Source organism: Poromitra crassiceps (genome assembly GCF_964638095.1).
Source record: "Poromitra crassiceps genome assembly, chromosome: 29".
In the NCBI taxonomy this organism is placed as follows: Eukaryota; Metazoa; Chordata; class Actinopteri; order Beryciformes; family Melamphaidae; genus Poromitra; species Poromitra crassiceps.
The window spans coordinates 9503471-9515970 of record NC_139641.1 but is presented as its reverse complement, the minus strand read 5'-3'; the positions used below and the strand labels follow the sequence as shown (position 1 = coordinate 9515970).

The following is a 12500-nucleotide window of genomic DNA, read 5'->3' as shown; positions in this document are numbered from 1 at the left end:
TTATTTGCTATTTGTTATTTGTTATGTTATTTGCACCTGTGCAAACAGAATGTCTAATTATGTTTTAAGGTGTCTATGCTAGAAAAGAAAAGGAAAAAGTTTACTGTTATTGCTTGTTGTTTCTCGTTTCACTGCACCTATATGCCCTGTTATTTTGCACTATGTTGTAACGGAGTCTACAGCACAAGAATTTCACACGTGATACTTGTACTACGGAGTGACAATAAAAATCTTGAATCTTGAATGCTCCTGTGTGTGTTCCTCCCTGCAGGTGCTGAAGGAGGTGACAGTGAAAGCTCAGGCGGCAGAGCGAGTGAAGGTGGAGGTGCAGAAGGTGAAGGACAAGGCCCAGGCCATCGTGGACAGCATCTCTGCTGACAAGGCCATCGCCGAGGAGAAGCTGGAAGCTGCTCGGCCCGCTCTTCAGGAGGCAGAGGCTGCACTGCAGGTACGGGACTGAGGAACAGGTTTATGGGGCCCTATCTTCCCAACGGCGGTCATTTTGCGTTAGCGCCCGTGTTGCGCTGGAATAGCGCCCGCGCAAAGCCCTAATTGTGGGCGTGTTGTCGGCCCGCTGCGCTTCACGTCATCTCGGCGCACATCTCCGTATATAGGCGTGTTTATGCCCAAAAGCGTTGTGGAGGTGTGGTCATGCCCATAAAACTCACTGAGAGTGACTAGAGTGAGAGAGAGAAAGAGGGAGAGAGAAAAGATAGCCTAGATGGAGGGAGAGAGAGAGAGATGTGAGGCTGTAAATGGCTTGTTGATATTTGTTTGACTGGGAATTAATCACTGAATAAGATACTGAAATACGAATCTAGAAAGATGAAAGAAAAGTGTTATTTGGATTGGTTTGGAACAAATCCAATTTCCCATTTTATTGCTTTTCCCCCCCGACAGTACAACTCTGATGTTTGTCCCTGTGTCTCTCTCTCCTCCCTCTGCTGAGCCAGACCATCAAGCCGTCAGACATAGCCACGGTGCGCACGCTGGGCCGCCCTCCCCACCTCATCATGCGCATCATGGACTGTGTGCTGCTGCTGTTCCAGAGGCGGGTGAACACTGTGAAGGCAGACCCAGAGAAGAGCTGCAACGCCCCCTCCTGGCAGGAGTCGCTCAAACTCATGATGACCGGAAACTTCCTGGGCAGTCTGCAGGTACAATCGCCAAGATGGAATTTGAAATAGATATAAATATATGATTTTTTTCCAATATTTTAAAGCAGCTACGAGCAAGATTTTCGATTGTTATTAAACAGTCTAAATTTAATATCGATGCATCACATCTTACCTCTAATAGTAGACGAGACCAACGCCGAGTAGTCTCGCTTGAACCCCGAGTGAATCGGCCAGTGTTGTCTTGACGATTAGTCTGTCTGCGGCCGCGGGGCAGATCAGGAAGTGAAATGAAACGGTTTGCGGCAGCCACTTCGGCCATAACCACAAAATAACAAAATGACTTCCAAAAAAAGAATGAGAATATATATTAGAATATAACGAGAGATGTTGGCGAGAGTAGCAAGCCCCTGCATGGCGTTCTCCGTGTTTATGGTCTGTTGCTAGGCAGAGCGAAACGGTTGAAGGCAGGCAGCTGCCGTAAACCGTTTCGTTTCACTTCCGGGTTTATCCGGCCCGCCGGTAGACAGATAGACAGAGAGAGCCTGGTGACGCGACGTTAGTAGACAGACACAGACTATAATCATCAAGAGAGCAATCTCCGATTCACACGGCTTTGGTATCAGCTACTATTATAGGTAAGATGTGATGCATCAATATTGTAATTATACTGTTTAATAACAATCGAAAATCTTGCTCGTAGCTGCTTTAAAAATGTTCTTAGAACAATACATGAAGAAAAGAACGAACAGGCTCAGACACAGGAAAAGAAAAGAAAAAAACATACATATATTATGGACATTTAATATTACAACGTGGTGCTAACAGCCGCATATGGTGCTTATGTGCTTGTAAGAGATGTTATGCGTGGGATCCCACGGAAGGTTGTCCATGAGAAATCAGCCGGGCGAGTCACCCGTCGCCCCTAACCTCGTCAAACTAGGCCAGAAACGGGTCCTAGATCGTTAAAAATCTTTTTTAAGTGAGTTGGTCCTTAATAAACTGAGTCTCCCCGTCCGTATAACAGAGATCATGTCTGTCAACCACAACTGAAAAGGTGAAGAGGGGGACCTCCATTCCTTCAGAATAAGTTTTTTTTTTGCGACAGTTGTCCCCTGTGTCAGAGACTGTTGCACAGCTGTAGGGAAGTTCAGAGAGGACTCTGAGCAATAGATATGTGATTAAGATTGAAGTAAGTGATGTATGCTGCAGAAGACCTGATCACAGTCACACATTCATGACCACTGGAGCCGTGTAGATAGAAGAGTCCCGACATCTCCATTCACTCCAATGGACCAGTTTTTTACTCTCAAGAGTTCCAGGAAGTAAGGTCCTGGATTAAAGCAGCACTGTCGAGTTGCAGCAAAATAGACAGTTTGTGTTGTACTCTGAAAGGGTTTTTTCCCCCCTTGAATCAAATTGTACATTATCAGCTTTATTTTAGCATGCAAAAGTAGCGCGAGACCCATTCCTGGCTGTTCATTGGCTAATGAGTCTCGCATTTTGGTCCTCCGCTGATGCCACTCTCTCTCTATGAGGACACTAATGACCACTGTTTGTCTTGTTTCTTCCTTGTTACTGATAGAGTTCAATCGTCCAATCTACCAAACGACACCAAACAAGAATCAATACCAACAGGAGAATACACTGTTCAGTAGTGCCAGAGAAGAGTTTGGCACATTTTACCATGGGCGCACAACCCACATACTCAGCTGTGCTGTTCATCCCACAAATGCGTGTTCCTTACAAACGGGGCCACCATTTAACAGAGAAATAAATACACAGGCTTTCCAACTGTATACTACACATCGCCAATTAGTATTGTAACAACAGAGACATGTTCGACCAAACACGAATTATTTTATTTCCCTTTGGATGTCCCCACCATACACGCTCTCATCACTGTAGGAGATGTAGAGGAAGAAGTCCTCTTCGTGGTGCTCCTGGTACAACAGTCCCATGGTGGTCGAGGTGGGTGGCATCACGTCGTTCACATAGAAGAAGAGAGCATCCTCAGCTCGCAGGTGGATTCTCTTCCGGATGATGTAGTAGAACTGGCCCACTGTCAGGTCAGAGGGGACGAGGTATTTCTTCTTGTCCAGATCTCGTATCCTGGCTTTGGGGGCTTTCTCCACGATTACCGGTACCCTGTCCGGATCCTTCTTCCTTATCTTCTCGCCTTTGGACCGTCTTTTCTCAAAGAGATGTTCCTCTTTGTACTGGAACTTCATTGCTAAATCACTCATGGATAAGAATCGGGTGATGTCGAGATCTTTGAGTTGCACCGGTCCTACTTATAGCCTCTGCAGGAAAGGAGTTATGACACCGCCGATGATGTCACTGACTCGAGATGTCATCGGTGATGTCACTCGAGCAATTGTGATGTAATCAGTCGAATGATTTCATAAGTGATGATGTTGCTCTTGTAAACAAAAAAGCAACAGGTTTTTAGAATATTAGACAACCATTATTTGACGAAAACCCTGAAGTCAATGGACATACACTATATGAGGTCATTATGTCTGTCCTTATTATTGATTTTTTTGTAACATTTAAATTGAAATATTGTATTTTTCATTAATTTCCTCTTTTTTATTGCTCTCTTGTATGGTTCTGTTTTTGTCTGTCTGACATCATTGATGACATCACAATTGCACAACTACTGTTGACATCTCATCAGTGACATCTTTATGGTAGTGACCTGGCCACCACCAGCTTGAGCCATCTGGAACTGTACATCTAGTTGTTTATGACCTCATCACTGACTGTGACATCATCAGTGATTTATATCATACCTTTTAGGGGCACTTTACACGAGGACGGTTTCCTATGGAAACGGGGAATTATTGTATCGTTAGTGCCTCCCTTTAAGACGGCGACGGCGAATTCGCGCTTAGGAAACGACACATTTTGAAACCACCTTCTAGAGTGGAATTGTTGGTGACGCTTCCCGCTGAGCGCTCCATGTAATCGGTTAGAAACGATAGTCTTCCCAGAAACTCTGACGTGCCTGCACACGCAACACACGCTTGGCAACATTCAGAATTAAGCTACACTGCGGCCGACTTAAGTTACATGTTCATAACGAGCGTTACTGCTGCTGCGAGGAGCCGATGGCTGTACCCGGTCGGCATTTAACGTTAGGCAAGCACATCGACAGTGTTTTCTCACTGCAGCCTACACAGTAGACAGTGTCAGCACAGCCAGCGCTCCTGATCCTCGCTGCTCGTTAAAGATTTCCAAATAGGCTTATTCTGATAAACTGGTCACATCTATGTAACGTTCTCACCTGAAGAATATTACAACTTTAGCTTGAAAACAGCTTTTTGGCAAGTCTAAAAATTACTACGGTAGCTGTAATCTACTTCCGTGTCTAAAACCCAGAAAGACGATTACGAAATGACGTCATGCCGTCATGTCCGTGGAGTGACGAGCAACGCCCCGTTGACCGTCACACTGCCACCTAGCGACCTGGCATGTACATTACGGCGTTTTAAAAATTCAACAGCGCTCATGTAAACAGGGAGAAGGTGTGAAGGAAACGCTATTGTGTCGTTTCTTCCAGAAACTGTCCTCGTGTAAAGGGCCCCTTAGACTCTGTGTTTTGTTTTGGATGTGCGTACCTTACACCCGGTTTGTTTTTAGAGAAACATGTCCATTAACAAGCACAAATATGCTAGGGTGGGGAGTCTGGAGACGATGCGCCATAACTACAGTTGTGGAAATCGGCCGCTCCGTGGGCTCCCAAAATTGTGACTGACAGACAGACAGACACCGCCCACCCAGCTCTGCACCATCGGCCCATACTACAGTTGCTCAAGTGACGTCACCGATGACATCACAACTGCCTGAGTGACATCACAGTTGTGGAAAAAACTATTATGCTTCAATTCTTATCAATGTAAGCTCTTTGGCATACAATACACTGTGGCTGTGATACAGTGCGTGCGCATGTAGGTTTTCATAGAATATCAATATTGTGTGTGAGTCTGATCAGATTTTCTCTAACAATAAGAATATAAGGATTTGTCACAGTAAGCATACAACTACGTCATTGCTGCTTCCCTGCATAATGAATGTGTGACAGTGTATTAAAAATATCTTAACATAATGAGCCCCAAAAAAAGTAGGCAGAATATTTTGGAAATCTGACACAATCCATAAATCATGTTTCTGCCGCATCAATTACTTCCAATTTGGATCAAACTAATTGAAAAATATCGTGACAGTCCACCGACTCGTTAGTAACACTGCTTTTTGACACGAGCTGTTCAAACGCACTCTGAAGATCAAAACTCCACTCTGCACACCTCTTCCTCATCTTTATATCATCCCACCATGCTGCCTCTCTCTCTCTCTCTCTCTCTCTCTCTCTCTCTCTCTCTCTCTCTCTCTATCTCTCTCTCCCAGCAGCTCTACACCTCTCTCTGTCATCTCTCTCTCTCTCTCTCTCTCTCTCTCTCTCTCCCAGCAGCTCTACACCTCTCTCTGTCATCCAACACCACTTATACACCACCACCTCTTTCATCTTTCGCTTCCACTCTCAAATTATCTCGTCTCCTCTTACATTTCTCCATCCCTCACCTCTGTGCATCTCTCCTGTTCTTTCTTTGTTCCGTCTTCCTCTTCACGGCTCCCCGTCCCTCTCCCTCTCTCACCCCCACCCCTCTCTCTCTCCCTCCACCCCTCCCTCTCTCCCTCCACCCCTCCCTCTCTCCTCCACCTCTCCCTCTCTCCATCCACCCCACCCCTCTCTCCCTCCACCCCTCCCTCTCTCCATCCACCTCTCCCTCTCTCCTCCACCTCTCCCTCTCTCCCTCCACCCCTCCCTCTCTCACCCCCACCCCTCCCTCTCTCCTCCACCTCTCCCTCTCTCCATCCACCCCACCCCTCTCTCCCTCCACCCCTCCCTCTCTCCCACCACCCCTCTCTCTCTCCCTCCACCCCTCCCTCTCTCCCACCACCCCTCTCTCTCTCCCTCCACCCCTCCCTCTCTCCTCCACCTCTCCCTCTCTCCATCCACCCCACCCCTCTCTCCCTCCACCCCTCCCTCTCTCCTCCACCTCTCCCTCTCTCCCTCCACCTCTCCCTCTCTTCCTCCACCCCTCCCTCTCTCCCTCCACCTCTCCATCTCTCCCTCCGCCCCTCCCTCTCTCCCTCCACCTCTCCCTCTCTCCCTCCACCTCTCCCTCTCCCTCCACCTCTCCCTCTCTCCCTCCACCTCTCCCTCTCTCGCCCCCACCCCTCTCTCCCTCCACCCCTCCCTCTCTGCTCCACCTCTCCCTCCCTCCACCTCCCCCTCTCTCCCTCCACCGCTCGCTCTCTCCCTCCACCCCTCCCTCTCTCCCTCCACCCCTCTCTCTCTCCCTCCACCCCTCCCTCCCTCCACCCCTCTCTCTCTCATCCACCTCTCCCTCCACCCCTCTCTCTCTCCCTCCACCCCTCCCTCTCTCCCTCCACCTCTCCCTCTCTCACCCCCACCCCTCTCTCCCTCCACCCCTCCCTCTCTCCTCCACCCCCCTCCCTCTCTCCCACCCCTCTCATCATCAGTCTTCTCGCCGTATCATTTCCTCTGCAGTTTTGTCGACCTGCTCCCCCATCTTCTGTGTCTGTATCATTTTCACTCCTCTCTATTTTCTGTCCTTGTTAGCTGTGACCAGAGCAATCTAGTAGAGAGTGTGGCGTCAGTGGAGGACCAAAATGCATGACTCAAAACACTGGTCCATTGGGAGTGAACGGAGATGTCGCGACTCTTCTATATATATATCTGGCTCTGGCTGTGACCTGCAGCTCTATATGTCGCTCTGTCGGTCGCTCCACAAAAAGTTCCCCACCCTTTTGGCTGCCACAGTTTTTGCTCTAGGAGGCTGAATTTTGGCGTGTGTGTGTGTGATATGTGAAGCTTTTTGAGTAAATCGCTATATAAATGCAATTTATTATTATTTGTATTATTACTAGTAGTAGCAGTAGTACCGTAAATTCCGGACTATAAGACGCACCGGTCTATAAGCCGCGGGACCAAAATTGACTATTTTTTTCTTCTATAAGCCGCACCGGTCTATAAGCCGCGGGTGTTTTGATGTTTAATTACCATATGAAAGGGTTCGTGCACAGAGAGGAATGTCGGGAAAGCGATGGCTGTTTGGGGAAGCTCCCATTTATTAACATTTCAACAAAACAAAACAAAAGTCAGGTCACTAATCCCCAGACAAAATCACACAACAATAGGCTATATGTGCAGCAAACCTGTAACCAGAGAAGTCAAGTCACTAATCCTCGTCTTCCTCTTCTTCCTGCGTACTGAAACCACCAAAGTCCTCATCTTCAGTGTCGGAAACGAACAGGTTCAGGGTGGCTTCGTCAACCACTCTCCTCTCTCCTTCATTGTCACTCAAAACCAACGAACTCCTCTTCGTCACTGTCGGCATCGAACAGCCTCTGAAGCCTCTGACGGCCCTCAGCGCCAGCTGTGGCGGCGTCATCCTCTTCATCCCGCAGCAGTCCAGCGTTTTGGAACCCGTTGGTGATTGTGGATGTTTTCACACTCCTATAATATTCCGTGCTGAGACAGTTCCTCCTGCTGCACCGTCCAACGCCTCACCATTGACTCATCGATGCCCAGGTTACGCGCGGCTGCTCTGTTTCCCTCTTTTAATGCGAGATTGACTGCTTTGAACTTGAAAGCTGCGTCGTGTGAATTTCTGCGTACCTTCCCCATGGTAAGTGAGAGTGTTGCTTCTACTGCTCGTTCTCATGCTGTCGAGAACGAGCAAAGCTTTTTTTTGGTGAAAGAATCCTCCAGGGCGCTTCTTGTTAACAGTCCGAGTGAGTGGCAGGTCGAACGTCAAAGGCACTTCATCCATATTTATGATCTGCTCCGGTTCGATGGAATATTCCTTGATCTTCCTTTGTGTGAATTCGCCGAAGTTTGTGATTTTCTCCTGGTAGTCGGGGGAGGGAGTTGATGGCCGAGTGGCCGTTTGCTTACCGTAATTACCATATGTAAGTGGTCACGCACAGAGGGGATTGTCGGGAAAGAGATGGCTGTTTGAGGAAGCTCCCATTTACCGTATTACCGTAACATTTCAACAAAACAACATAACACAACACCACCGTTGTTTATTTTTACAGTGCACACAGTGTCCGCGGTGTGGTGAAAAGAGGGCAAGAGAGGAAATTAAAACAGAAGCGGATTTATAGTTAGAAAGAGTGCTAAAAAAGAGAGATTTTATTTGTATTTTTTTTTTTTTTTCTGAAAAAATCCATAGATAAGACGCACCGTTATATAAGCCGCAGGGGCCAAAAAACGGGAAAAAAGCCGCGGCTTATAGTCCGGAATTTACGGTAGTCATGAGTGAGTTGGGTTTAGGCATGAGGAGTGATGTTTGGTTAAAGTTAAGGTCCATCGGGAGCGTTTTTTTCGTGCGATTAATTCTCACGTCAATAATATTTTCCGAACCTATATCAGTCAATGCAACCGTGCATACCAACGGCGAAGTTTCGCCGAGCGTTATTGCGGTGTTTATTTTTTCGAACCACGGTCGATTTTTCAGAAATTCGCTTCCGATGTGTACACATCTGTGGCTGTGATTGACAGGTGGGTCAAAACTCGCATCGCAATTTCGTGCTGTATATTCGCATCGCTCTTGATGTGTAAGGACCTTTTATGGTAAAATATCAGTAGTAAGCCAATAAGAGGCTGAGTAGGGCGGGTTCTTCCCCTGCCACCCTGCATTTTGGACATTTGCAGTGGGGTTTGTCTGTGTGAATACGGACGTCATGGTCGCAGCTATTGTGAATTCACGCTTTTTTCCTTTTTTTATATAGATCTGTATTCTGCGTTTTCTTTTGTATAGATTGTATGGTTATATACAGTATGCTCTATTGCTTAAAATAACTTAATGTTCCTTTTATTCAATTCCTTCCTCCTCTCTCTCTCTCCCCTCCCATCTCTTTTGGTGGTCTCTCTCCCCCGCTCTCTCTCGCTTGCACAGCAATTCCCCAAAGACACCATTAACGAGGAGGTGGTGGAGCTGCTGCAGCCCTACTTCCAAATGCCCGACTACAACATCGAGACGGCCAAGCGGGTGTGTGGCAACGTGGCCGGCCTGGCCTCCTGGACCAAGGCCATGGCCTCCTTCTTCTCCATCAACAAGGAGGTCCTGCCCTTAAAGGTAAGTACCGTAAATTCCGGACTATAAGCCGCGGCTTTTTCCCCGTTTTTTGGCCCCTGCGGCTTATATAACGGTGCGGCTTATCTATGGATTTTTTCAGCAAACGGCCACTCGGTGACCTCCAAAATCGATGGATTTTACAGGTTACACAGCTTCATCTGCACATTTTATGTGCATTGCTTTGCTGCTTGTTTTTTCGATTCTTTTTTTGTAAAGCACCTTGAATTGCCTTTGTGTATGAAAGGTGCTATATAAATAAAATTTGACTTGACTTGACTTGATCATCATTTGGCGGAAATCAACCGGCATCACGGTGAACATGGCGCTCAGCTAGACAGCTGCTACACCAGACCAAACAATATGTTTTAGCGATCTGATCTAAAATGAATAAGGTGACCAGAACCAACTGAATAACTTTAAAGAGTGGGGCGAATGTCTGCTGGAAGAAGCACAAGACTGAAAACCAGTAAGCAGAAAGAAAAGAGACGAAGCAATCACCGCCATGAATGAGGAAATGACTCACCTGCTGGAGGCTGGAGATACATGGCTTGGGCTTAACTTTTACTCCGTGAAACACTATCGATTAAGTCCGACATCGCTCAGAGGTTTTGAGCAGCTTGAAAACAAGTTTGAAAACGTGCAGATATGCAATGGATATCGCTTTGGCGTACTGTACCCAGCGAGACTCGTCATAACCATTGATGGACAGCGGCGGAACAAGAGCTCAAAGTGAAACTGCCGAATATCTTTTGAGTTGGACTGGTCAATAGTACTGTGAGTAACTAAAATAAAAAAATAAAAAACGGAATTCTCTCTTCTTTAGCACTCTTTCTAACTATAGATCCACTTCTGTTTTAATTTCCTCTCTTGCCCTCTTTTCACCACACCGCGGACACTGTGTGCACTGTAAAAAAAAACACAGGTGGTGTTGTGTTATGTTGTTTTGTTGAAATGTTAATAAATGGGAGCTTCCTCAAACAGCCATCTCTTTCCCGACAATCCCCTCTGTGCACGAACCCTTACATATGGTAATTAAACATTAAAACACAATTAAAAAAACAAAAAAAAAACGTTAAAACACCTGCGGCTTATAGTCCGGTGAGGCTTATATATGTAACAAACAGGCAATTTTGCTGCTGCGGCTTATACTCCGGTGCGCCTTATAGTCCGGAATTTATGGTACACAAGTTGAAGTAGAAGTTCCAGCACTGTGTGTGTGTGTGTGTGTGTGTGTGTGTGTGTGTGTGTGTGTGTGTGTGTGTGTGTGTGTGTGTGTGTGTGTGAAGGTTATTATAGTTGACGAAAACTAACGAAAAAACAAAAACTAGAATTGAAAAAACATGAAATAAACTGAAATAAAAATAAAAACTAAGCTTTACAAAAAAACGATAACTAACTGAAACGGTATTGTGTGTTTACAAAACTAACTGAAATAAAATAAAATTGAAGAGAAAATGTCCTTAGTTTCAGTCTTTGTCAGTTTACAGTATTTCATACATAATACGCCTAGTATTTTGAGTGGAGATGAAATCTATTTTCCTAGATCTATCATATTTTATGACCCTTTTGAATCTCACCGCTGACAAACACCCCATATTACAACAAAAAGAGGAAAGGGGCAAAAAAGACTCAAACTAACACTGAAACTAATAAAAACTAAACTAAAACTACGGTAAGCATTTTCAAAAAATAAAAACTAAACTAAACGATCAAACCCACCTTAAAAACTAATGAAAACTAAACTGAAATTGAAAACAAAAAGTCAAAACTAATAAAAATAAAAACGAATGAAAAAATCCAAAACTATTATAACCTTGGTGTGTGCGTGTGCGTGCGTCAGTTTTTCCTCCTACAAATGTTCCTCGGTGCAGCGGAAAGGCCTCTGGAAAACAATGTGGACAGAATGTGACACTAAGAATAGACACTAAAAACCAATATTTATTTTATGAAAGTTTTATTCCTGCAGATTTAGATGGAGGAGCAGCTACTGTGCTACTTCTGGACAAAGTCCATGACCCCCAATACTCAACCATCTCCCACATCGATGAGTAAGGAACACTCGAGGTGGAGGAGAGATGTTGTTTTTCTGTCTAGAAAAGCCGAAGGCTGGAGAAATTATAGATGTATTCATATATCCCCACATTTTGGCAGCACCAACTTTGCTAGGTAATAGAAATACACGAGAAAAATTCAGACAGAAAGACCGAAACGGAGAGAGAATTACGCTGTTATCCACTGATCATAAATAGACCATTTTGGATGCAGCTCAAGTCAAGCCCCCAAGGCACACATAGGCCATGTTCACATTACGGGCAAATCCGATTTGCTGATAAAGTCATTAATCATCATTATCTTGATTGGTTTCCCAAATCTGATTTGGTGAGTGTGTCCGCACTGCCACACATCTGATTCTCAAGTCGGATCTGTGTGTCCACACCTAAACAGCCTATCTGCATGGGTTGCTATGGTAACGACGTGGGCGTCAGTAAATACGTACGTTGGTGACGTGGTTTTCCTGCGCAGAAGCATTTGATGACGAGTCGCGAGTGACGTTCAAATCAGATTTGGTGGATCTGCGCGTCCGCACTGAAGTCACATCAGTCGAAAGCAGATTGGAAACTACCTCCATATGTGGTTTGGGACAAGTGACACAAATCAGACTTGGAGCATCCAGACTCATAAAGCCAATCTGGATAAAGTCATTAATAGGTCACTAAAGTTCACAAATCAGATTTGGCCTCCTAGTCTGAACATGGCCTTAGATTTCAGTAATAAATAAATCTACGTCTAATACCTTGGTCACTGTTATGTACTGCACTTATGTACACGGGAAATCTATAGTCACACCATTTTATACATTATATGCAGGACACTACAGTACATTCGAATTTGAGAAGAGATGAATGTTTTCTGACGGACTGCAACAACGTGAGAAGACAAACAGTAGTTTAATCTTGTTGCGGCGTTTACATCTAAGTGACTGATTATTTTTCACCTTTACGTTAAAGCCGGACTAATCAATTGCAATTTTGTGCTTCAGTGTTTCTACAAGAATTGATTTTCTTTTTCCAGTAAATTACTAATTCCATACACAGAAAAGGTTGTAGGTCTAGGTGTGGAGATCCTTCATTAATGAGACACTGCCAGGCGTACACACACACACACACACACACACACGCACGCGCGCACACACACACACACACACACACAC

The 12500-nt window shown here is 45.5% G+C and overlaps 1 protein-coding gene and 1 pseudogene across 2 annotated transcripts in view; one reads left to right on the top strand and one right to left on the bottom strand.

Moving 5' to 3' along the window:
* LOC310800169 (dynein axonemal heavy chain 5-like) overlaps positions 1 to 12500 on the top strand; it is a gene marked incomplete at both ends in the record, with an annotated part of 678223 nt that overhangs the window by 568870 nt on the left and 96853 nt on the right. Inside the window, 3 exons of the mRNA XM_083662754.1 lie at positions 272 to 448; positions 954 to 1157; positions 9110 to 9289. Of these exons, the coding sequence (XP_083518880.1) occupies positions 272 to 448; positions 954 to 1157; positions 9110 to 9289 (561 nt within the window). The remainder of the gene's footprint in view (positions 1 to 271; positions 449 to 953; positions 1158 to 9109; positions 9290 to 12500) is intronic.
* Positions 2972 to 3346, bottom strand: LOC310800243 (gamma-aminobutyric acid receptor-associated protein pseudogene; annotated as a pseudogene). The gene has a single exon. The product of its transcript is annotated as a gamma-aminobutyric acid receptor-associated protein pseudogene (transcript).